The sequence below is a fragment of the Megalops cyprinoides genome, chromosome 3, assembly GCF_013368585.1.
Source record: "Megalops cyprinoides isolate fMegCyp1 chromosome 3, fMegCyp1.pri, whole genome shotgun sequence".
In the NCBI taxonomy this organism is placed as follows: Eukaryota; Metazoa; Chordata; class Actinopteri; order Elopiformes; family Megalopidae; genus Megalops; species Megalops cyprinoides.
Genome location: NC_050585.1, coordinates 38,850,805 through 38,878,678, shown reverse-complemented (window position 1 = coordinate 38,878,678; position 27,874 = coordinate 38,850,805). Strand labels below are relative to the sequence as shown.

At 42.3% G+C, this 27,874-nt stretch overlaps 1 protein-coding gene across 7 annotated transcripts in view; it reads right to left on the bottom strand.

Annotated features, from left to right (window-relative positions):
- gramd1ba (GRAM domain containing 1Ba) overlaps positions 1-27,874 on the bottom strand; it is a 129,868-nt gene that overhangs the window by 56,840 nt on the left and 45,154 nt on the right. For 6 of the 7 annotated variants that reach the window (XM_036524296.1, XM_036524298.1, XM_036524297.1 and 3 more), the window contains exons 1-3: positions 19,463-19,875; positions 14,662-14,739; positions 6,973-6,999 (exon numbers count right to left, since the gene is read on the bottom strand). In XM_036524296.1, the coding sequence (XP_036380189.1) occupies positions 6,973-6,999; positions 14,662-14,739; positions 19,463-19,875 (518 nt within the window). Of the gene's footprint in view, positions 1-6,972; positions 7,000-14,661; positions 14,740-19,462; positions 19,876-27,874 lie in introns of those variants that run through there. The other variant, XM_036524302.1, reaches the window with a different exon arrangement.

Genomic DNA, 27,874 nt, shown 5'->3' with positions numbered 1-27,874 from the left:
TAAACCTGTTTCTGTGTGTCATGAACATTAGTTATTTCTGCGTGTTTCAACACACAAAAGGATACATTCACATACCACAAACAAATTATTACAATATAACAATGTATTAAAGCATTTGACCCCAAAAAACACCTGCATCGTTACACCTACAGTTCAGAATTCAAAAGTAATTAAATATTAGCACTGGTAATTGTTTTAAAGGACTCTAATTGCTAAAAAAAAATCTCATACTCCATCTGTGCACTACAGAGTTGAATTTGCTTGCAAGCAACAACACCCACAGATGATCCTGTGAAATCTATTTACCCCCATTCATCTTTCCCATCTGGGCACCAAACATGGCCACAAAGTCTGTCTGTTCAGGCTAATTGTTCCTACCTTTGCTGTCTCTCAGTTTCTTCCATCTCTTCTGCTTGGCCTACTGGTAGAGAAGAGGATTTAGAGACATGCAGCTGGAATAAGGCTGGACAACGGGAGCTATACTTAGAAACATCACGTATGAAAGCAAGGCTTTCCACAGAGGCGTTACACAGACACTATGTCCAACAGAGTGCAGGGACTGATCTCAGAATTAAAACAGCCAGGAGACTTTTCTTCACACATGGAGAAACAAGAATGGCTTTTTCAGGTGCATCCTTCATGGTGCTATATTACTATGATTTAAAACATGGCGGGAAGGCCAGGATTCACGGACAAGGCCAGTGTTGGATATGGGGACAGGTGACATTGTCATCCACAGCTTTCCCTGGAGGGTCGGGGTGAGGGGCTGAGATCTGAGACCTGTGTGTGTCCACACAGGCAAGACATGCTCTGTGGGCTGTCAACATGGGAGAACTGGGGCGTCTGGCGCCAGGGAAGGCTAGGAGCTGTTAATGTGCTCATAGCATCGATCAATTCCCATAAGAGCTATACCAACGTCTGCTTGCCGTGAAGAGGCTGCAGGAGCCTGGAACACGACCTACATTCTCATTGGACAGTCGAAAAAGGCTTTCCCATAAACTAACGGTCCTCTGACAGAGGGCTTTTATTAAATACTAGTTTCCCTAACCAGACACTTCTTGACCCTGTACTATGTAAAATGCTGTTCAGAGAAGGCTTAGGGTGAGTTATTTGAACCTGCAACACCTATTACCCATCTAACGGCAGCCGTGCAGTCCCTGCATATTTAAACCAACCATTTCTTGGCCAGCATCTGAAAATCAATACCTGCCTGCCTGAAGACAAAGGCCTAACCACAGTATGCAAAGCATGTTCCTGTCAGGCCAAATTTGCAAAAAAGAAAGGGAAGTGTATGCAGTTATTTTAAACATTAATTTGGTATTCAAAGGGACCCTTGAGTCATATTCTTTCTGAGAAATAATCTAGTTTTTTTTTCCCACTTTAATGGGAACTTAGGCCAATTCTCTGAAAAAAGGGTGTCTTTCCTTATAAGTATAATTTAGTCAGAGTTTTTAAATGAAGTTTAACTGATTTTAAGTTTTCAAGTCTTAGTTTCTGTCTTTTCCTTCTGGTTAGTAAGTACAGTAGCTTGATTACAAACAAATATCTTTTGAGATTGTGGCAGGAATGCTCATGCTCAAAAGAATGAAATCACATATCTGACACTTGTGAATTAATTATAGAGATGATCACGATTGTAATTATGCAGCACCAAGAACAAGCCCACCAACAGTCAGGTATGTGAGCTGTACTTAGCATGTACTTAGCAGTCACTATAATAATAAGGGAATAGACTGTATTATTGCTAGACAAAGCATGCATTTGCCGTATTTGGAGTATCAAATCGTCCTTTGGTATACCATCTGTTTTAATATTGTGCTGATTGTAGTGGTAAATTACTAAAGTTTCTTGCTGTATAAATATATATTAGGTAGATTACAAGCCTCCTAGACAAATCAATAAAGGTTAAAAAAGCAGATGAATTCACTCAACTGCATTTTCCCTGTGGCATCCCACCATCAAACACTGTGAAATCTAATATCGAACCAAGGATGTTTCTAGATGGAGGTTTATATTCTAGAAATCCCCTCAACTGGACTGAGCCTGTCTGAGCACTCTATTCTTGTTATTGGTCATACACATTCACACTAATTAAAAGCCATAAGAAAAGTTATAGTATGCAAGGCTAACAGAAAATGATCTATCAGGGAATAAATCATTACACACTATGGGTGTCTGGAGGCCAAGCTCAGTCTCCATGACAGTGGCAATAAATCTGCCGAAATTACAGTTAATTAGAGAAGAGACTACAGTTCACACTGAGGGATCCTGAATCAAGGCCCCTGTATGTGTCAAGGCCTTTCTACAGTATTAGGGCAATCTAATTCAACATATCCTATAACAGAGACAGTGACATTTAGCACTGTTTGCACAGTATGTAATAAGATTCTGAATAAAATTACCAGATTCAAGAAGAATATCACTAGGTTTGAGATTTGGAAGTTTCAAACTTTACAGATGGTACTGTAGGTAGGCTACTGCTAGTGCCCAGAGATCTAGTGAGTAGTATTCCATAAAACACAATGTAATCAGTTATGAAAAAAAAAAAACAGCCAGGTCAGTCTGATCTGTAGATTTTTGTAACACACATTCACACTAACTTTTTATTTCCCCCAAAAACAGCATTTTAGATTACATTTCAGTACAAAACCTTCTTTATCTGTCAATTTAATATATGCCTGAAGCCATTCATTCGATACAATAAAGTGTGTGCCATTTTAAAGTCATTGTGGTCAGAAACAGTAAATGGTAAAGTTTGACAGATAAGTGGAATAGAGCCAAGCAGGAAATATGGCAAACAGGAAGAAGGAGGCAGAGAGGGAAAAAGAGAAAGAGTACCTGACCTCGTGCTGCTGCACTGTGACTAGCTGGACACCATCCTGGTCACTTGTCTATTACCTCACACAAGAACAGAACACAGTCCAGAGGTCAGCTGGTCTCCCACACTGTTTCTCTTTTAAGAACTTTGTAATTGACTTCCTGGCTCTCTGTAACAACCAAGAAGAAGATCTCTCTCTGCCTATCAATTTCATACTTCTATGCCTGGGCAAAGAGACCAAGAGAAATGCTGCTCTTCTCTCTCTGCCCATGGGAACTGGGACCTCAACTGTCATTGTGTGTCTCCCTTGGTAGGCCTCAGCAAAAGAAAGAGTAGGGTCTTTGTCATCCCCACCAGGTCCTCAATCTTTCTGCTACCCAAAATCCATAGAGAAATGATCTTTCTAAGATTCCTTTATGTAAAAGTGGGGTGCTTTTAACAGCACTGTAGCGCACTGACTAATCTGAGGCTAATTCTGGACCAGGCTGACAGCTAATTATTTCCAACGACAGACCTGACTTTTATCAGGGAGCAGAGGGTGGAGTCACCTCTGTGTTGTCCCAGAGTACGCACATGCAGACACTTCCATACGCTCCTGTCCAAAACATAACATGTTACATACCCTGCCCCCACATCATTACAATCAGTCCCATGGAGTTTAATCCACAAAGTTTCTCCGAAAAGAAAGAGGGCTTTTCTGCAGTCAACAGCAGAGGCAGAGATATTTTAACCCAGGTTGGGCACAGGCTAGCCATTTCTATTGCTGTGCTTGAAAAGAGCTGGTCAAAAGAAGCTCTGTGATTGGCTGGTTTGGTTGTGCCTACAGGTGATTTTCCTGTCCCTCTTGGTTTCTCTGTGCTGTATGTCTGCCTGTGTCTTCTGTTTCTGCTTGCTGCTCCTTGAGACCTGAGCCTTCGGCTGAGTCAGCATTTCTCCCAGATGCTGTGGTGGACAGGGGCTCCAGTGTGGCTTACCAGCACATTTACATTGACATTTATTTATTTAGCAGACGCTTTTATCCAAAGCGACTTACAAAAGTGCATACAGTAAGTATAGCGACAGTATGGGGACAGGATGTGTACAGTTCCACAATGAGACAGTTCTCAGCTGAGAGCAAGGTCTGTTTGAGGACACAGTACTATCAGATTTGTACAACTACAGCGTATAGGGCAACTAATACGATACACCTTCAAACAGCAGACTTCAACAACTTCAAGCGGCGCAATGAGTGTCAGGGTAAAGGCGGCAACAAGAAATAATTTAAAAAGCACATCTGCCATACTCTACAACTACTGCACACTCCTGTTCTTCCAATAACCCAGCTCCATCAGCAACTGCTAACCCTTATTTTCTTCTTCATTTGATTTGTTTTGGAGAGCTCAGTGATTCACCCAAGCTAGCCAGTAACTAACCAGTAATTATCTAGATACTGGTCAAATTTATGTTCAGGTGTGTGTGTGTTTGTGTATATATGTGCCACTTTATGAAAGAGTGAGCCAAATACTTTTAAGTTTAAGCATATATGCCCTAATAAAAGAACAGGGCCTTTTCCCTATTAAAAAAGAATGTAATGTTACATCTTATAGGTCTGAAATGAGCTCAAAACTTCAGAAATGAGAACAAGGAGACAGAGGAACAAGTTATGGACAGGGCCAAAAAAGTTGAAGTGCACCAAAAATGAGCTGTGAGTCAGTGAGCCTATGAGGCTTAGCTGGCAATCGGGAAAAAACACACGCATGTACCCACACCAGGAGGCGGATTACACACCAGGGTGCCACACAGGGGAAGGAAACAATGCACTGGAATTTCACAAAGAGACTGTAAGAAAATCTCAGCGCAACTCTGTACTGTGGATGCACTATGGGTAAAATCGCTAAAATGATAATCCATACACCCTAAAGTGCACCCGAAGTAGTGAGGGGCTATTGATCAGGAAGCTTTATGAACATCTCACCATCATTTATTCATCTCTGAGCTACGCTCCTCTCAGAGCCGGAGCCAAAGGCAAGGATAGTGTCGGATTCTGCTGACTGCCACCACTAAGGAACAATGACTCACAGCACACAGACTGAGGCTATGGATCGGTCTAGGGCTTTACATACAGGGTTATCAATCTGCTGGAAGTTCACGCATTCACATACACCAGTAATGGTAAACTACAGTAACAAAAAACATGGGAGCTAATTTAGCAGGGAACATATGCCCCAGCCCACTGGTACAAACTGGTACATCAATCTCCAAGAACATTTTCTGAAATAGTTTTGCACCACACCATGATACAGCATTCCATATACCACAGAATTAATACGGAAGTAGGCAGCTGACTAATTTTTGATCCAACAAAATGTTTCAGACTGGTATCTAATGAAAGGTTGATCTGTGTCTGTATTGAAAGTTCTCAGAGACAGGTCTACTTCACATCAAAATTACACAGTGCACACTGCCAACACTTTACATGCACGCACAGCCAGACATATGCGCTCAAATGAGAAAAGCGTCTTTTGAGAAATGCAGAGCCTTAAATAGCACATTGAACACTTAGGCCACTTAGCACAGTCCCTTCCTGCATTTATTAATCACAGCAGACTGCACGGGCGCTGGGGCAGCCTTTGTGTGAAAAGCCCACTTACGGTGGGTTTAAAAGCACTGCAAGCGGATGGATCAGAGGGACCTCCCGTGGTACCTTACTCACACCTCTCAATAATTAACCAGCATGTCTGCACCGGAGATCAGCGCTAAGTGTCACAATTCAGCAGAAAGCTTAGAGAGAGGAAGATGCAAGCAACCAACACTAGCTTTTTTGTCTAAAACGGACTTCTGAGACCGAAGGATGCTAATGACAGAGCAAATTCCCATGTGCACATGTAGAGGATGCTGATCAGAGTTCTTCAAAGGCACCAGAGAAAAAACTTTTAAAACAGCACACAATCACTCCATATTCACCACAGCTGACATACTGCTGCCAGACACTGACTATTAGCAATAGAATTCCCCCTTACTGTACCAAGCTACAGCACAGCTGAATACATTTTGTTCTGCCCTGAGTAGGATATCTGAAAGGGTGAGACACAATGCAAGCATGGAAAAGAGAAAGCTTTCCGACTGTGATGTCAGCAGACCGAATGAATCAGCTTTTTCTCCGCTATTGACTCCTCCCACTCAGAGGGTGACTCACAGCAGACACGGCGCAAGCATTTCTCGCCACCTTGAGCTCCGCCTCCCTTTAGCTTCCATTATCTGAAACGAAACCCCGGGTGGGGGAGACGGCGAAGTTTCACAGGGGGGGCTTTGGTCTCGTTCGCCGTTCGGTGGTTTCACATCGTTTTCCACCGTAGGGCTGACTCGGGGAACAGACCCTGTTACAAAGTTACATTTATAACTCAGTACAACAGCATGGGCCACCATCAGTGCTATAGTGACACTCAAATGCAAACAAAATACTTCCCAGCCACTATAGCATTACGCTAGCTCCATTTCAGGTGGTTGGTCAGAAAAGGATATCATTAAAAATAAACGTCTTAACCCCTGTCTCGCTTGGGTGGGTGGGGTTACATCACTCTCACTAAAACACAGCAGAGCCCACACATAAGCAGGGAGGGCATTTGCACCTCCCCAAAAGCAGTAAACACAAAAAGTAGTAACACCACAACCAAAGTGGAAAAGCCTCCAAACATCCTCTTTCCACCACACTAGTCTAAATCTTCCATCTTTGACTGGAATGAAAAGCAAACCTCACCTTGTTAACCACAAGAGCAAATGTAAACGGGCAAAGTTGCTCTGGTGTGTGTCTCTTCGGCAAGCCCTGGGGCTGAGGCTCCAACAGAGCGCTCCAACATCCAGATCCAGCACTATCCAGTTTGGCACTGACAGGAGATTCACTCTCCACCGACCAAGCTTTGTTTGTGTCCTGGCTTTGGGTCCAGTGCGGTTTGCCCCAATAACAGCAGACAATGACATTCCATGGCTAGCAACTGTATTCACTGATCGACAGAGTTAAGCATATTGTGACGGCCCGTTACGGACAAAATGCTGCGCCCGTGACATTCGAGGACAGGGATGGTGCGACAATGCAACACGCCACAGACCACATGTTCCAGCCTCTCTTTTCAACCTAGAAAAGTTAAGTAAATACACGAAAGAACAGACACACTTACCTCAACTTGTCTGCTCCACTGTCAGCCCTGCAAGCAAAATAAAATACATTCAATTATATAAGCAGCTGTATTGTATTAACATTCTAAAATTATCATTACTCATTTAGATTCTTTTAACGACCCTCTTGTTCGGGTTGATGTACAGTTAGCTCATGTATAACAATGAAGACTAAGCAGTCCCCCCCACCCCCGTCCCCCCAGTGAACCTGGATCAGCCTCTCTGGGGTCACACCACTCTGCACAGAGGACGACCTCTCTGGTCTCACTGACCCCCAGCGATACCCAACAATGAATAGCAATAATAACTAAGCAACAGATTCATGAACCCCTGAGGATGACCAGCCTGGAACCTGTCCGCTCTCATTTAGTTGGATGAGAGCTAATTATTCACCCAGTGACGTTTAAAGAGACTGTCTCACACTAGCTAAGAGCACTAACAAAACATATTTGGCATAAAAGCAGAACTGGAATCCCAGCAAAGGGAAAAAGAACCCCGCTGTACCTTGGAGTCTGAAATATGACAATGTTTCTCATGCTCTTCTCGCACCAGGCACAGAAAAGCTCTCCTTGCACTGATAACCAGGAAATGAAAAATGTCACTGGATCATCTGCACAATAAACTAGAAATAGAGAACTTAATCCCATATTTCAGTCGCAATGTAATGCAGAACTGTCTCAAGGGTGTAGGCAAAAACTATTTTTTAAACAATATACCTTAACTATATTGCTTGTTCTTGCCATTAAGTTTCAAATCCATTACTTGCACGTCACTGACAAACCGGTTTTACATTTTTTCTAGACAGCATTACCATTACCAAAAAATGAAGATTAGCTGACTCGCTCAATGGAACAGCAGGTGTGCCAAGGATTTGAACCCAGAACCATCTGGTCAGTTTCCATGTTTCTAACCATTACTCAACACTACTTCCTAGTTTTACATGCAGAAAAAAGCTCAGCGATGGAGCTTGTGGGTTAACTATAATCACAATCATGGAGAGCAGAACGCCTCCAGTATGTGTTCGCGGGGATATGACTCCTTCAGGAGCAAGCGCGTCTGGGTGAAATGACGATCGCTTTAGCTAGAGGGCACGGGGGGATAAGCGAACGGATGCAGAAAGGAGCAGATGGTGACGGAACATGATTGCCGGGTGGAGATATCGTGCCTACCGCTGAGCTTAGCAGGGTTTAATTAGTGCTTATTTGCGGTAGAGGCTGTCTGTTCATACATAAAGCAAGAGCACGCCACGCTTCAAGAACTTAGCATTGTTTTCCTAATAGGTAATCAAACCCTACAGGATAAGATGACACTATACACAAGGCACTAGGACAGTAAGGGTTTTGACTGATGAGCTACAAAGCCTGCATACAACTAATCAGCCTCATTAATGAAGTATTACTTTTGGTAGCTCAGACTATTGCTGTCTGATGCAGAGTAGGAAATGTCTACATAGAGCTGTAGAAAAGAAACAAATTCAAAGATCATTAAAACATAACTCCTTCATAATTCCTTCTGCCTGGCGCAAGGGCACATGGCAGCAATAACAACAATAAATGTTCACCTGTACCAGCTAGAAAATTAAAAAACATCCCATGACTACATTACATCTCGACAGGCCACTGACAAAGACATACACGCACAAGACACAATAGTTAACCATTCAATTCCACCACTTCATTGATAAACTATTGTACAAGTGTAAGTAACCTTGGAACGGCAAAGTAATGAAGGGACCATGTGCATTATTCCACACGCTAACACATTAAAAGCTTATTTTAGGACAGCAGTGCTAATCTCAGTGCAGGGTATGTGACGGGTGCCATGTTCCATAAGTATCCCGCGTGACAGAGTGATGAGCAGGGGGGGCATGTACTCACTTGACCCTACGGAAGGACAACCTCTTGCGCAGCGTGGAGACGCGATGCTGACAGCCCTGCTTGACGGCGGAGGTGCAGGACACCGTCCCCATGGCGCGGTTATGGACCATGATGCACCCCTCCTGCCCGTTGCTCCCCTACCACAGGCTCTCCGCGGTGCCCGGACCGGCCCGCTCGGACAGCGGCCCGCTCCGCCTGCACCTCCTCATGTCTCCTCCACGTCTCCCCTCTCGCTTTCTCTGCCTCCGAGCCCTAACCCTGAAACCTGCGCTCTGCCGCTCCGGTGACAGATCGCACCTGCCCGAACACCCTCACCCCAGAACTGGCCCACTTACGCGGCTCTCTGTCTTTCCTCCACATTCTGCGCAGCTCCACACCTGGGAAACTGCTGCTGGGTCCCATGGGAGGGGGGTGGTGCGCTCAGGAGCAGCAGGTAATTTATGTGCTGCAGATGGGTGGAGCGTTGGGGTGGGGTGTGTGTGTGGAGGAGGACTGGATGCAGCCATTGCAGTAAATCCAGGCAATTAAAAAGAAGAGACACATCGATGAGTCTTCCTCTGGGAGCCTGGAGGAGTCTGGGGGAGTGGCAGCATCGTGGGCTCATCCACAGCCATCCGCACTGTTGAAAGTCTTGAGTTTTAGCAGCACAATTCCAGCTAATTGTAACGAGCAGCTCCTTCTCTTGCAAAGTGTGCGCTGTTGGGATTGACATCATGTACAGCAGTGTTTCTCAGTCCTGCTCCCGGAGGCCCACTGTCCTGCACGTTTTCCATCTTTCCCTGCTCTACCTACCTGACTGAACTCATCGGTGGCACTTTTGATTAGCTGAGCACACCTGATTTAATCAAGAGCATGTTACTAATCAGGTGTGTTTGGAGCAACGATAGATAGAAGATATGCAGGACAGTGGGCCTCCAGGAGTAGGATTGAGAGACACTGATGTACAGCATGTACAGCTACACCAGAGCATGAGGGGCTGTAGACTGCAGAGGTGACCACATTTACATATTCTTAAATAATTGAGAACGGAGCCTCTAAATGAGAGAGAATAATACATGGCTCATTTGCACCAGTGAGGGATGCCAAAAGCTCTGTCTGGATTTAGTTTCTCAATTGGGACAAGCATTCTGTGCGTGCAGAACAAACTGCAAGTTACTGGACTCCTATACTCAGATCATCATCTCACTTCTTTGATTTGATCTGGCTTTCAATGGTAGAAGAAACCAGCAGGTACCAGCTCAGCAAAAACCGAAGAAAATATTCACTAGATGAAGAAAAGCCATGCATCAGCCTTCAGCACCTTTGCATTGCCTAACTTTCAAACTTTCTCTTTCAGCATTTCTTTGTGGTGCTGATATTGATTTCAAGGAACTCCCGGCATGGCGTGAGGGGAAACGTCTCCACACAAACTGGAATTTAGCAAGGCTTGCTGTACTGATGTGTAGATCATGGTAACATTTCACAGAATCCTTTGGGGGGAAATCGCGGTTCAAAGTCTGACACTGCATATGAATGGTCTCACCTTTCCTCATTCAACTAAAACCCATCAGGATCCTGGCCCATATGCAACTTCAAGGCCAGTGAGCAATCCATGTTCCAGGTTCCATATAAGCCACTAAATCCACACAAGCCATTTTCTGCCTCTTAAGCCACCTTCTTTCCTCATACGACAATGCTAGAAAGTGCTGACTGCACACGCCAACAATAGTAACACTCCTAACAAAAGTACAGTACCAGTCAAAAGTTTGGACATACCTGATTAAGATAACGGGAGACATGCATTCAAAGACATTTTAATCTAAAGACTTATGCTTAAATGCTTGAGTTTTTTTAGACAAATATAAATTGTCAAGTTGATGCCTATGCATAAATTACATTTAATTTTAAAACATTTTTATTTGGGTGTTTTGAAGAATCTAAATATAAAATTTGTTTATAAGTTTTGGTTTGTTTATAACACTTTTTTGGTCACTGCATAATTCCGTTTGTGTTGTTTCATAGTTTTGGTGTTTTTAATATTTACTGTTTTTCTAAAAAGTGGAAAATGGTAAAAATAAAGAAAGAAAAGTGTTTCGAAACTGTTGACCGGTATTGTATGAAAAATAGTGTAACAGTTTAAACGGCAAGGTCCAGTACATCAGTTAATCAACATTCTTAACCACATCACACCAACATATGATGGTGTGACGAGCAAGCAATGGTCACCCCTTGGCCATAGAATGTTGTATTTGTTGCAGCAATACAAACAGCAGTTGGCAACGCTAAACACTCACACTGCCACTCATGGCAGAGACACAATTACAGCACAACCAGTTCTTTCAGCATGAACGCACGTGAAACATGCTAAAACTGGTGATCTGCACATCTTTCACTGCTCTCTGTCAGGAGAAATCAATGCAACTGGAACACAATAACACACTAGGTACCCTGCGGTCACACTTAAGTTTAAAAAAAGAATGCTTGAATATTTAAAGAAACATGATACGAAATGAAGATCTCTTTGCTGCATCCCAACGGATCTTCACATTCCACTTACCAGGAAGTAATCTGACACAACACAACATCACATATTTATCTATGAAGTGCTGTAAGACAAGTTCTATGTAGAGGCCATAGGGATAGAAGATAAAACTCCAAGCTGTTACCTGCAGAGGCAACATGACATTCTATGCCCTTTACTTCCAGGAACAGAATGTTCCAGCTACAGCTGGTGCAGGTGGAATGCATTCCATTAAAAAAAGAAGAGAAAAAAATGAAACTTGGTGAAAAAAAAGAGAGAGAGAGAGAGAGAGAGAGAGAAATCACGTACACCAGGAAATCTGGGTGCTTCGTTACAGTACCTATCCATCTGAGCCAAAGTTGCTTAGCTGTATGTTTTGATCCCCGGTATAGATGGAACCTGCGTCGGGGTGACCTTCCAAATATCGTGTGTCTGGAAATCAAAGAGTATTCTCTCCCGGGAGGAGAACAGGGCTTGGGGAGCGAGGGAGACGAGCCCTGACAGGGAACAGCACAGCCTTGTGGTTACAGCCTCCTCTCTCACATTCGACCTCCACCGGAATCCAGACCCACATGCCTCGCTTTCCTTTTCCTGAGCAGCTAGTCCTATTCTTAGCTCTAACATTCCTGAGTCTTTGTAACCTGTGTTTCACTCCTTCCCCATACCCGTTTCTGATATTCCTCTCCTTTCCGAGCAATCGGCTGGGTACGCACATCACCTTTGTCTACTGCTAATCAAAAGGGAAAATTCCAGGAAAGGAGGGAGTCTCAAAAAAAACATTTGAACTGGACAGCAGCATCCTCCCTCGCTCAGGAGACAGCCACAGCAGTACATCTGCATTTACATTTATTCATTTGGCAGATGATTTTATCCATAGTGACTTATAAGAGGGGCAGAGTACAGTAAGCTACTGCGCCTGAAGTATTTCCCTTCTCCATTAGCAGACTCAAAGCCAGGTGCCATCCCACCTTATTTATCTGGAAGGGCTTTTTCAGATGGACAGGGGCCCACTCAAGGGGTTCCCTGGGCAGTAGCAGCGGTACATGCCATGTCAATACTGTGTTGGTGTGTATCTGCCTTCTTACAGTCTCACAAGACTGTCTCCATTTGGCCTAAAAAACCTACATATGCTGATTCTAAAAGACAAATACAACATTTATAAATATTTTCATAAACTAGGGCACTGACCATTCACAAACAGGAGCTGCTGTGGAAATGATGCTCATAACAGCTCAGTTCCGGTAAAACTGCACTAACACCGGGGAGGGTTATGGAACACTGCTGTATACAGTGATAAAAACATGCAGAATTGCAAAAAAAGAAGAATCCGACCTCCGAGGCAGCTTCCAGCTCTTGACATTGCCTCAGTAAAAATATTATATACACAATGAACATGTTCTATGTGCAGGGAGACAGTTAATTAAAATGGTTATAAAAACTGTGCAGTAATCACAAACAAGCACAATCATGAGAGGGACTGACAGATAGAGGTGGGACACACCAGTTAGGAAGTGGGGTTCTGTGGTGCAGAGAATGTTCTGGAGAGCTTACACAGCATCACAGGATTGGGAGGTCTATATGTACCCCTGGCAGAATTGCAACTTCTAAATGGACATCACGTGATTAACCGGCTCTGCTGTGCTTCAAAACTACAGTTCTCTACTACCTCCACCAGGGGGGAGAAATGTTACAAGCTGTACAAAATCAGGTCTGTGTATAGGATGATTTGAAAGAAAAGAACCTAAAGGCCAGCACTACTTCCAGTGTTACCTAAACTAGACTTTTGGTACACTAATGAATAGTTATTCTTTCTATACTATAAATGTTTTATATAATAAAAGTCATATGAGTATAAAATTGTGTGCAACTTGCTTATTATTATCTGAAGAGTCCTTGTATATTGTTGGAGTTGGAGCTGGAACCTTGAGATTTGGAGTGAATAACATCCACTGAATGTTGAGGACGAGCTGTCATTTTGCCGTGTACTGACCCCTGTCACTATAATGAGGAAGGGCAATGGAAATCCCCACTGCTCCAAGAGTGCTGGGGAAGGCAGCGGTGTGCAGTCACAATCGCATGCCACCAGGGCTGCCTGGAACCTGTGATGATCTGAGACCTGTACATATGCAGAAAGAGGCCAGGCACACACCACAACTGTGGCGTATTACTGAATCTGCAGATCTAGATTAAAAACCAGCACTGGACAAGCAAGTGTTCACTTAGTGCCTGGCTTCCATCACCATCCTCAGCTCTTCTAATACCAGCCAATACGGTGGGTCGTATCTCTACTAAAGACTTAAGTGATGCTGACCTTGTAACATTTTAGCCTTTTCATGTCAGCTACGCCCTTATCACATTGGTTGATAAATAAATGAAGTGGATTGCTCACTAACTTTGGGTTTGCTCAAAGGTTTGTGGTAGGAGAAGAAATGCCTTTACTTGTTCTTTTGTTATTCATGTTTTTGAGAGAATTAATAATTGTAAAAAATAATTGTAGCAAATAATGGTAATTACGTGTAGCTAAGGTAACGCAGGACTTAAAATGCTTCCTTTCTTGCAAGAACTAATTGGTGAAACATTGTATGGTTGTATGTTTCCAGGGATTACCAAGCATGCTTCTACTTGATTGATTTGGACCAACCTAGAATCACACCTGCAGAGGGTCAGTATATTAGTGGCTCAGGTAGGTTTCCCATGGAAACAACTCTGACTATTTCACATTGTCCTTAGTACAATTTCGTAACAGGCTGATAACAAATGCTGGTATGGTACGTCAGAGTCTTGAGTGCAGTTGGCCACTTTGACTGAACACTGCCCTCTAGTGTCCAAATTTCAGGACCACAATATGTTTTATTGCAGTGAATTTGCATCCACTGACATAATGTTAACATACTACATTACATTACATTACATTATTAGCCTTTATCAGTCGCCCTTATCCAGAGCAACCTCCCTAGGTTACAGTTTTTTACATGTAATCCATTTACAGGTGGATATTTACTGAGGCAATTGTGGGCTAAGTAACTTGCCCCAGGGTACAGCAGTGCCCCAGTGGGGGAATCGAACCAGAAACCTTTTGGTTACAAGCTGTGCTCTTTACCACTATGCTTCACTGCCACCTGCTGTGTTTGTATTCATAACACGATGGGAACTCCGTCACTGTGCAGATTATGACCACCTTACATCCTACCGTGATGCAAGCACAGTCTTGAGATTTCCTGCTTTAAAACTGACATCAGTGGTTAAGTACAAGCTAAGCACGTGTGCATACATACACACTAACAGACACACGCAAGCACAAGGGTGGTACACACCTCTCCTCACGGATGAAAGGAGTCAGGAAGCGGGTGGAGTCATCGTCATGGCTACTCTGCAGACTGCTCTGTTGGCTGCTGCAATGTGAAACAGAGTGACATCAGTCAATCATTACTGCACAAGCGGTGACACTTTGATTAAAATACTACTGTAAGCAACGTATTCATTTATGCAACTGATCAAAACGTGAGACATACACATACAAAAGGACTCCTTAAAATAAGAAACTAGTCTTACTGAATGATTTTGGTGGACCACACTTGAGTAATCCATCTTTGTCCACCAATCATCTAACAAAACTGCTGATCCTGTCAGTACAGACTAACATACTGTGCTGAATCATGCTCTGGCTCAGACACTATATAAATACTGAGGTTAAATGCATTGCACACTTTATCCACTAGAGGGTACTGGCACATACAGTCTCCAAGTGCTCACAGCACTTTGATGAGGGATCACGCTTCTAAAATGATTGATTACCTTACATACACTTGTACGCGAACTTCAGGAGAACATCTTATCTCATCATGCTATAGCTTTCATTTGTAATCCATTATTGCACATTGACAAAGTACTTTATGCGTGAATTGTACTATTTTAATGCATAAGGTAATCAAAAAAGACAACCTGCTATAACACAAGCAAAAACAATGAAAAAATAAAAGTGCATAAACGTGTAGCAAAGGAGGAAGAACAGTCTAACTGTTCTCACAAACCCCAGTAACCACAGGAAAATGGTGGCAATTAGCTTTCTACAAAAAAAGGTCCAACAGCAACCAAAAGTGCTAGCCACTGACCACATGCTGATGATACATGGAAAATGCTCACCATCAAAGTGTCAAATCTAACCAAGTGCTGATTTTCATTCTTGACACACATGGCTAGTTTCACACATCAACACAGAACTGTTACCGTTAAACTGTCACTGTGATATATGCAACTGTTTGTGGGTCTGTTCGTATGTTTGCGTGCCTCGCGGTGCGTTTCTGTAAATGAAAACGTAGCCTTGGCCTACACAATGTGAGACAACACAAAATATGCATGGAACCTAAACCACAATCAATAATGCTATAATGGTATGTTTCAGTTCAATTCAGTTCAGTTCAATTCAATTCAATTCAATTCGATTCAATTCAATTCAATTCAATTCAATGCTATGGGGGTATGTTTCAATTCAATTCAAGTGAAAAAAATCTTTGGAAGTCAAGTGGATTATGAATAGCAAATGAGAAAAATGACAATGACTGGGTCCGAATGTTTCACTCTCCTCTGAACTCCTTCTCATACAGCTTTCTTGGATACAGCACATATCCTGTGCTACTCAACTCTACTGACAACAGATGGACAGGAATTTAAAATTCACCCCATCCGGCACGTTTCGTTACGTTACATTACTGTTATTTAGTAGAAGCTCTTATCTAGATCGACTCACATAGGTTACCATTTTATATGTTATCCATTTTTTCAGCTGGATATTTACTGAGGGAACTGCAGGTACCATGCACAAGGGTACAACAGCAGTGCCCCAGCAGGGTAACAAACCTTCAGCCTTTCAGTTATGAGCCCTGCTCCTTACCACCACACGACACTGCTGCCACATCCATAACCCACCAATTCAAGGCTTCCACCATACAGTCATGTACTGCATCACTGCTATACAGTCAAATCCTGTCCATTGCTAGGTATCTGGTAAGCCCGACCACAATTTACAGAAAGATGTCCATACACTCTACCCTAATCACCCTGATCACATCCAGGGTTTCCCCTACACTGGAGCAGAGGGATTTTCCAAACATCTACTTTAAATGCCAGGCTGCTCACAAATCCCTTCCTAAGTCTCATTTATGTCATTTGAACACATTTCACAGGGTGTTATCTTGTATTCACACGGTGCACCTTTTAAAATACTTTGAAGTGATTCCGGGGCATTAGCAAGGCTTTGAAAATCTCTTCTGCTCTGAGCAGATTTGTTCTTGGTACATTTGTAACACAAGGCCTAACGAGAGTGACTCAAGGCTGCTTACGCATACTGGAGCAGAATAGGCTTCACAGAAAAGATAGAAAGGAGTGACTGGATGATTTCACATAAACTATTATTACTCAGTCTTCCCACTCTGCAAATTGTCTGTACCTTTTATTTATATGTTTATGATGCATACATTTCCTGGATCTTGTTCTTACATATTTTAAGTTCGAGGAAACTACAGGTCAGTTATTTTAACTTGTATTTTTATGTAAGTTTTGGAATCTATTATTAGGGATAAGTTACAAAACAATACAATACAACAGTATCAGAGGCAATTAATTCTTAACAAATCTCCTGGACTTTTCAGGAAACTACTCACTTGAAGAAAAAAATTGAACTCAGGTGTCTCAAACTGGGCTTATGAAAATACATTCTTTTTGTTTGAGTTAACTCAAACTGGAATAAAAATCAGCCTTAGCACACCTGAGCATTGAAATGAAGAAAGTAAAAAAAAGAAAAACAACAATATATACACTAATTTGTTTCAGGATGTTCACATTGTGTTCATTGCCTTCAATAATGGAAACATGCTTAGCAAGCTACTTATTAGCTTCATTCATTTTCCCCTTTCTAAATTCCCAATACAATGGCTGAAATAATGTGTGTGTCTCTTTTTACAATGGCAGTTGTCTGCTTCTTATTAGCTACCATTACAACGAATACGCAGTGGCAATGTATACACTGTTGATCCTATAGCTTGCTAAATTAAAAGTAAGATTTCAAGTAATACTATACAGTAGTTCACATGTACCATGCTGTATGTTATGTTATATATGAATAATCAATTATTACACTGAGGTCACACTATGATTGTTGAAAATATTAGAATAAACAAAAAAATGCCATGCAATATGGGTGGCCACGTAGCATAGTGGTTAAGGAGCAGGACATGTAACTGAATAGTCGCGGGTTTGATTCCCCGCTGGGGCACTGCTGCTGTACCCTTGGGCAAGGTACTTAATTGCCTCAGTAAATATCCAGCTGTATGAATGGACAACATTGTAAAAAATAAATAAACAAACAATAAAAAAAAAATGTAAGCGATGTAAGTCAGACTGGATAAGAGCGTAAGTGCTAAATGCTAATAATGTAACATAACATAATAATGCAACACTGTTATAGCACTGCAATATGGCAATAAAGCATGTTGAGAATGCAAGTGAATGAGTCACCTTTATTCAAATGAAAAACACAATTATAAGCACAGTTAAAATACTGTTATTTGTTCCCTCACATGTTAGTGCCATTGAATAATATTGGTGGCCAGTTAAAATAACACCCCACTAAAAATCACAAATTTGTTCTGCAAGGCAGAGAGGACATGAAGGAGGTTACATTACAGCTGACTAAAGAGTCATGTATCCTTTGACCCTATGATGGAAATGCCACAGAATTATCTCCACAACACTAAACTCTCTATCGAAAAGAAAAATGACCAAAAAGCAGCCCAAAAACAGCAGGAGAATTCAAACTGTTACTACTGTTAACCTCAGGTTATTCTGAGAAATGCTTATCAACACAATGGTGAGAACTGAGGAAGCGTGTCAACAACCACTGTTCTTAAATTAAATTTCTTAAGTTTAGCACATGCATGTGCTAAAGTCTAAGAGTATTTAAAGAGAATAGTAAAAGTACTGAAAACTGAAAGTAACTGCTTCAATGAAAAGTAACTGCTTCAATGATCTCCAAAGCAAAAGCTAACTATGTACGTGTTCTATGAAGAATCAGAAACAAACTGAAACAAAGAACAACTTAATACTGTGTTGCAGCTTGTGTTTAGCCTCACCGTCAATCCACAACAGTACCCACACAGAAAAATGAATGGAGAAGTGACTTGGTAGGTAAATACAATGATACACCAAGAGCAATGATACACCATGAGGAAAGAGCTTCATTTCAAATTTCGAAGCGTGAAACATGTTCCCACTGCGACGCAATGCTTAATTCACTGCACAACACAGCCTCTGGAGGACAGGGCTGTAACAGTGTGTAAGAATCTTGTATCTGCGCACATTATATATGCTTCCTTTCCCTCTGTAGTTTGATTAATAGCCTGTGGCCTCCCTTATTAATAATTGAGAAAGCAATTAATATCAATTGCTAGCTTATGTAACATGCCCAGAATTGAAAGAGGTCTCTTCAGTTTCTGGGGCTTGGGCTTTACCTGTCACAGTGTTGGTGGCTCAAATCTCACTTTTGCAAGATGACAATGTATATAAATTAAACATTTTGACTCATGGTCAGTAAACAGTCATGATACATTTTTTCTTGTTTTTCATACTACTGTACTCAACCAGCACAATACAGAGCCTGCTTGAGAAAAGATACGGCCATACCACAGTTTTGGTTCTGATGTTTTCACTTAGCAGGTAGCTCAAGCTGCTTGAATTTGGCTGCATATTAATTTCCACTGGTTCAATTCCGAAAAAGTCCAACGCAATGCACAAGGAAATTCTAGTCCTTAAGCTCACATGAAAACAAATATGTCAAATGTAGCAAAATATTTCTGGCTGGATATCATGCAGCGTTTATAATTCTTCTCTGCACAGTGTTGCAACAGTAAAATCTGCATTAATCTTAAGCAATAAGCGATAGCTAGTTCAAATTTTATGGTGATATTTGTTGGTATTTCACATTACATCCATTCAGCATCACCCTTTTCTGTGCCGATAATGCGAAACTGTAAACGAATGCGAGGAGATGTTTAAATAACTGTATTCTAGGGTTTCAAAGCAAGGGTAGTGGCCCAGGTCTGACCCAGCAGCCGTACCGACCTGCTGTCACTGCCATCCCTCTTCTCACGCACCCGCAGCCACTTCTTGAGCAGGAAGCGCTTGCGGCGGGGAGAGGCGCTGGGCGTGGAGCAGTTGGACCACGGCGCGTCCTCGTCGCTGGACGGCGTGATCTCGATGGAGGGCAGCTGCAGATACTCCTTGGAGCTGGAGCCGGGGCCGGAGCCCGCCCGGCGGAGGAGGCCGCCCTTCGCCTGCTCCTTCTCGCTCAGCACGTTCTTCATGCGCCGCATCTTGAAGCGTCTGCGCCGTAGCGTCGGGGTGGAGGAGTTTGACGGGGCCAGAGCGCCTCCGGCGACGTCCTCATCCTCGGCCCCGCCCCCTGGACCCGCCCCATCGCCGCAGGTCCCCGGAACATGCACCTGGAGTGCCGGTAGCTGGAGAGTCTCTGTCATAATGCACCTGCTCGAGGTCACACCCACTCATATGCTGTCTTGGGGAGGCCTGCCCCCACAGCCGCCCGGCTGCCTGGATCTCTGCGTGTGGAGGGCCTGACCCTGGCCTGGTAACCCCAGTAGAAGCGTCTGAAAGGCTTATCGCTCAATCCAAAAACAGCGTGTGTAAGGCAGTTTAATCAACCCCAGGGTAGAGCATGCAAAGCCAGTTAATCAGTTAGAGTGCCTCCAGTCCAGTCCCAGACTCCTGCACTTAGGACTGATTCTCAGACCGGTTCTTCTTATCACGGTGTCTGAGAAGAAGGGCAGACAGGCTCTTCAGTCCCCTCTAGTCCTGGCCTGAAATGGCTTGAGTCTTCATGTTTCTCTTGCAGCAGCTTGATGGGGGGGGGGGGGGGGGGGGGGGTGGCTCCCTTGCCGCAAAGTGGGGCTCGTGGCGGCCTGGTGCCACAGTGCAGGCGGCACAGACAGGCTCTATCAGATAACAAAGGGAGGGGTTTCAGCTCTCCACTCCAAAGAGGAACCAAGTGCTAGCAGTGAGTGTACGAGTTCTCCAGGGACCCCTTGGGCGGTGGACAAGTGACAGAGAGAGCCTGCTGCTCCAGGTGTCTCTCTACTTTTCGGCATGGGTAAACTTCAGCGCGTCATCAGCGCATTCAGAGGAGCTGCAGCCCCCGGTGCTCCTGTTCTCAGTGTTTTGTCCGCACCTCTGCCACAGCCACCGCCTACAGGTTAAAGTAAGTTGATAGGGTATACACAGTACATGCCCACATGCACCCACACATACACACAAATGCATGGACACACACACACAAACACACACGCACCCACACACAGTCACATGCATAGTAAACACATGACTGTGATCACACATGCTTCACTCTCAGTATTTTTTATCTGGTTGCCTAACTCTGATTGGGTTTTGGGATCGCCACAGTCTTACTGAAGTATCTGAATCATGTACTAGCCTATAGTTTTGAATGGAATGGAAAGCTGACCTGCACAGTTGATATGATTTGAATGTTTCATCAAGTTATTATGCAACCGTCCAGAACCTCAGAATATTTTCAACTACACTAAAAATATTTCATTTTTTAATATAATCATAGTTTTTTTTCCAGTCTCAGATGGGCAGTTCAGATTTGTAGCTCCACAGGTATATTCTATCACCTTATGTCAAGTGTCTCCTACATTTTTGTGAACACAGAATTTGTGAACACACCCACATCAAAAGCGGAAGTTTCTACAGTTCTAATTATTCCATATATGTATTAAACTATAAGGTATTACCTTCTGCAAAACAATGAGTTATTTCATATAACTTGAAATGGTAGAGAAAATTGCTACGTTACTTGTTTACATACCTGAATCACAAGCATCTTAAGTATCCTTGTGTTGTGGGCATGGTCTGTCTGAACATAACCCTGTTCACATTTACTAAATGTTCTTCCATACATTCTTTTGGAACTTTATCTTTAACTGAAATCTGGTGGAATTAATCTGGAAATATTAAATGTTCTTTCAAGGAGTTAAGTTTAGTGTACTGTGCATGTATATGGAACATCTTTTCGCTATGGATATGAGAACAGTGAGGAGGTTGATCTGGTTGTGAATGTTATCAGTTTGCATTATTACACAGTATATAGACAATCTCAGTGTACCCACAATGAATTGTGCAATAACATGAAGAAAAACACACCACCATGATGCAAAGACCTACTGTGCCTGAAAAAGGGATTGATCATGCTCCTGTCCATTTATAAAATGCTAAGCCAAAATAATGCCTTATCAGGTTTTGCACTTTGTGCAATCTAGCAGTGCCAAAAACAGTCAGATTACAGGAAACCTTGATCATTAGTGTATATCAACTCTATTAAAATCATAGCAATTAACCATTTGGTTTAGAAAAATTCACATCTGCCATACCTCGATCTGCTTTGTAGGGATTGGATATATAATGTTCCTAATATTCAAAGTTCCTTTTTAAATGCAAAACAACTTGGTTAATCTTATTCTGAAGATTAATAATTAGATATTTACTTAAAGTTGACACAAAAAGTACAGACCAAGAAACATTCATTTCAGGTAAGTCTTGCCAAATAACCAAAGTAAAACAAACATAAAGCATGCTACTACTCTGCTCTGGTTGGCAAAGGCAAACTTTTAGTTTACACAATAATGCTAGCGTACTGCCGTACCGCTCTTCCCCTGATGGTATATCCGTAATGTTGAGAACACCCTGGATTTCTGTCAACCCTAAAGAAATGCAACATATAAGAGTACATTTTGCCCAACAAAATAACCCTCTAAACACTAATTAGTCTAATGACAAGGTGGCTGAATTGCTTAATTTATAGCTTGCAGTGAAGCCTCAGCATGTGTTTGTGACCACATCTGCTTCTGATCTGTCAAGAGCCTCTAATACAGCCCTGACAAGATACATTAAAATTACTGTGTAACTTCTCAGCATCAATGATGCAGTAGTGATTTAAAATCCTCGCTCATAAAGGCACAAATTGATTAAACGGCCTTTTCACTGAGGGTTCGTGCTTCACCTGCTTATATTACAGTAAGTAAGCTCTTAGGTCACAGTTCACTTTCACTTTGCATGCCTTAGTAAACAGCTTCTGCTGTGGTTATTTCTTCTTGCAGCACCCAGTGCAGAAGTCTTTTAAACAAATGGAAAAAGTACATGGGTGACACCAGCTTCTGAGGTTCTGTGGTGATGTGTGGCTGCCCTGACCTACAACTGAATTGCCCCAGGCCACAGGCTGTAAAGACTATCACAGCCAGCTCCAGCCATGCCTAACAGTCCTGCGGCTGAGGAGCTGAGGTTCTCTCACGCTGCTAAAATACAGGTCAACAGGAAGGTCTGAATGATAATGACCACTCCTTAGGAGACTACAAGTAGGAACTACTTGTGAAACCCATGTACGTGGCCTACCACATCCAGCATTGAATGAGGCTTAACAAAAAAAAAAAAAAGAAATCTTGCTCTGAAAACAGTTTTATCATGGGCATTCAAAACGACAAAGCCTCAAAACTGAAACCTTTGCCTGTAGCAGTGATATGACTATTGACACCGTTGGACATGTTTAAATATGGGACTTGGGGAAATACAGTATGTCTAGTTAACTCAAATGCTGGCAGTAACTGAGGTACCGTTCCGTTTGTATAGTACTGTATTTATTCTTCTTCCTTTGCTGTTAGGACGTGAAAGGTAAAACAAGGTGTGCAAATCACCTGCACAGAATTTTCCCAACTGAATTTCCCCATCTGAGTTCTAGTTAGACCACTGATTCTCAGTCCTGCTCCTGGGGCCCCCCTGCTTCGCACGTTTTTCCCTACTCTACCTACCGACTGAACTCATCAGTGGCACTTTTGATTAGCTGAGCACACCTGATTTAATCAAGAGCATGCAAACTAATTTCAATCAGGTGTGTTTGGAGCAAGGATAGACAGAAGATATGCAGGACAGGGAGGCTCCAGGAGTAGGACTGAGAAACACGACAGCCAACTTGATTATTTTTGCTTATTTTAACCCAACACCTGCTGGCATTAGCTGACATTAGGTTCCTCAAGTTAAAAGAAACAAACAAAAAATTCCACAAAGATACAGTAAGTATTACTTTGTTGAGGGAAAAATAAACTGCTGTTTCTTCTGGGAGAAAAAAAAATGAAAAACCAGCTGAAAGGGACTTTTTTCATGGGGGCTTTTTCAGGGACTTTCTGAAAATGTTCAACAAGTGCTAAATATTGTAATTTTTGAAAAATCCTACTAGAATTCATGGAATGATTCCCCCCCAGAGAATGACCTGTTAGGACCACCTAACTGGAGGAAGCAAAGGGCTGTTGAATGAAAAATAAGGGTGTTCTCATTGCCCAAAAAAAAAAAAAATGCAGCTGCAGAGACAAAAAATAAAAGTGGCTGGGCATACCAAGGATTTATAAACTGGTAAGGACTACTGACTTGGTATGGTTTGGCCAACTGAACACTTCCCCTGCAGTAGATCTTTAAATATTTACAGACTTTACCCATAAAATCTAAAGTTAATGGGAAGCTTAAATCTGATATAGGTCACAAATTATTTTTGGAAGGTAAACTACCTATTATACAAACTACATTTACATTTACTTATTTAGCAGACGCTTTTATCCAAAGCGACGTACAAAAGTGCACACAGTTAAATGTAGCGACAGTACGGGGACAGGATGTGTACAGTTCCACAATGAGACAGTTCTCAGCTGAGAGCAAGGTCTGTTTGAGGACACGGTACTATCAGATTTGTACAACTACAGCGTTGTACTACAAACTACTGAACAGCCCTCAGAACCCTTTAATATTCACATTCACAGTTTAATTTACTCACACAGCTAAAGGAAGAGTGAATCATTAAAATACAGCTAGCATTGTACTATACAGCTGCCTTCTGTCAATTTACTAGACAAGAACATGTCACTGAGGGCCTGTTTACATCCCAGACAGGTAAGAAATAGTCTTCCCACTGAGACTCAGCCATGCTTATGTATAGTATGTGATTCCCTTTCCGATAATATTCTCAGCCAGGTGTCTATTTTGAGAAATCTCCAATCTCTAGCTAGCATTAAGGAAAGCCCTTCTGAGAACTGACTCCCAGAAGGAGATGTCAACAGGCTTGATAACAAGCAGGAGAGAAACTCTCTGGGGGGCCTAATTAGCTCAACTATGCCAAGCCTGTCAACAAACCTGGTGAAGGTACAAGTCAAATATCTGCAAGTTCAGCTTTGTCATCAAAATATGCTACAGTATTCATTACACATCAACAGCATGCTTTGCCCAGTCCATTCTCTTAGAGAGAGTTTGGACTTGGCTTCATCAGGAGCTTACTGGGTTTTCTGGCAGCTGGTTTCTCATTGCAGGGCCTGCAGCCATTTGTCTAGCCCAGACAGCGGATACTCCACTCCTGGTACTGGCTCACAGTGCAGTCCACTGAAAACCAGTTTTCCTTGCAAACCAAGACAATGTTGCAGTTTTCAGCTTCACACATGTAATTTTCTTCCAGACAACCTCCTGCTACACTCAGGTGAACAGGTGCTCTGTCAGCAGGGTTACACATGAAGCTTCGGACACAGAGAGAGACAGAGGGAAAGAAAAAGAGGGAGAGAGTGATACAGGAGATGTGAGAGCTGGTGGACAGGCTTGGACCCTTCAAGTAGTTCACATTGACATAGTTACTATGTTTCATATGGAAAAACACCAAATTATGGGGAAAATCAGGGAATACGATCCCATTAAACATAGCAGGAGACAAAATTTGAAGTCACCCTCTGCTGAATAGCTGATCGGCCTGCAGTAATGAAACTCTTGGAACATTTTTCAGAAGGGCAGGTGGCATGTCATCCTGCATTAAACTCCTAGGAGCAGCAGCTGGGGCCAAGTGGGGGAAATCAGCATTATCTGATTGACAGTAATTGCATGACTGATGACCTCCAATGCTTAATGTTTTTTTTTTTTTTACTGCACTGTTCTGCTTTCACATTTCAGAGGCATCACCATGCCAAAGAGATCTACATGGAAGCAAAGATTACAGCAGCATATGACTGACTGAGACTCCCCCACTGAAAAAAATGCTATAGGCTGTCATATGGGAGGACAGGAGACAAACAGAAATCCCCATTGATAATTTCTACTTGATGCTGTGGGCTGTGTGTGTATTCATGTGTTGTAACAGGTCCCTTTAAAAGCATGACCAATGTGATAAACATACTACATAATAAACAAACAATAGCTACTTCATACATTTCACATGTGTAATTCTGGGGACTTTGTACAACATTTTCAGTTACAGTAATGGCTGAAAAATCCTAAACTTCCCATCTGATAAAAAAAACGTGGCCTGAATAATCCCCTGACGCTGAGGCCTAGGACACTGACAGGAAGTGCAACTTCAAAGCCCATGGGTTTCTTTTTTTCAGTTATTCTCAGCTGTTCTCATGGCTTCAAGATTTCATGTATTTTTGCTGTTATCTGCCTAATGTAAAAGAGAGACAACAATCTGTACCTCAAATAATTATCTGAAGCTACAAAGTGTGCGACTAATTTATTTCAACCTTTATAATTCTGTCAGTCTGGATCTTGCTCACCTGGGTGTCCATTTGTTTACTTCTCCATAAGACACATTTCACCATTTCACAAGTTGTACATTGTATGCACCCAGCTCAACTGGTTTCAGCTGCTATGCACTGAAGTGTTAATTACTAAAGGAGGTGCAACTTCCACTTTAGTATTTGCGGTATGGTATTTTTTTAGGGCTCATGCCACCATGCACTTGCAGTATTGATTACTTATGAAAGTGTTACAAGCATTGAGTGTGTTTTGATTACACAACACTGTAGCGGGAACAGTTGCTTTAGACATGTAAAAATGTACAGGAGGCGCCTAAATGTCAGTTCCTGCTGACCATGCAGTTATCAAGGGTAGACTCTGTCTCGCCCTCAGAGCCTCAAGACTGCATGGCAGCACAAGCGCCACTCAGAATAAAACCCTACAACAGCTAAAACCATAACCATAGAGTCTGTGATACACAACACAGGCTACACCTCCATGAATGCATACTGTGGGTGTTTATCTGAATCATAGATACTACACTGAAAAGGCCCACTGTGTTTTCCTGTAAAAAATGAAAAATTCTACATGGTTTAGAGAGTAAACACCTGGGAAGGAGTTAAGCTGGGAGCACCAAGCACATGGCAGGAAAGCTGTCGTTACAGGGCAGATTTATAACCACACACCTTCCGTGGGCTTTATTTTCTCAGCATATCCCTCAGTGCAAGCAGACAAATTGCAATTTCACACACTTTAACCCACTGTCAAAGTACTATATCAATGTAGTCAAGACATTAATTTTGCAAGACATTTTGAGTCTTGCAAAATAGTAACTATGTAAGAAATATAACATACAAAACATATATGTGTAAATAAACATAAAATATTATACATTTCACTGCGTATGAAATGTCCATCACTCACTACAAAGCCAAAACTGTAATTTTCCTTTCCACAGTACTTGACATTACAAAATGAAAACAAAAGCATTTTATTGGTAACCTGCACCCCAGTAACACATGCACCTCCAACTCCAGTCAACACTGTCATAGTAGTTATGTTACTATGATACAAGTGCAGAAATGCTAATATATGCTTGTGACTTCAGACAGCTTGGATCTGAACCATGTGTACATTGTAAATCTGTTCATTTATAGAAGCAACTCAGAATGTTCAGTGCTCCAGGACTATATAATTTATATTATACATACTTTTGTAGATAATTTTAGATGAAAGTTAAGATTTTGGAATCACAAAGTATTCCATTCTGCTTGATAAGCCATAAAAAGAGCCCCTGAACATGTAAATCATGCCATGTGTGTATAAATGCACGCACGTGTGTGTGAGTGTATCTATGCTCATGCATTTTCTTGTGTGTGTCTGCGGACTTGTCAGATAGCCTTCCTGTGCTTTCCATTGGACACAGTACCTGCCTTTTTATTTAAAAACTGTCAGGTGTAGTCTTTCACAGTCCCTCATGTTCTGACATGAAACAAATTTCCATTAACCAGGTCCTTGATTGTGGTTACAGCAGTTTACCAAGTAGCCTTAAGGATGTTTCACGGATTTAATATGAAAAAGAGCATTCATTAATGGTGTAATCCCTCTATGACCGTCCCCTGTCATTATGGCTAGTGCTTATGCCAAAATGCTGAGCTGAGCTGAGAGTTGTATTTTGGTCACTTGTTTTTGCCCCAGCATTTAACCTCTCAGTTTATATTAAGTTGTATTTATGTCGCAGTGCTTACTTAACCTAGAAAGCTGGTCTCTGGTGCGTTTCACAGGAAGTCAAAGGGACAGTGTTGCTCTAATTTGGAATACCCACATATGCAAAAGACGTGCAATTGGCCCATTTGTACTGAGGGCCGTCTCACAGTCTGCCAATATTTCACATTACATGCCTCATTGACTTCT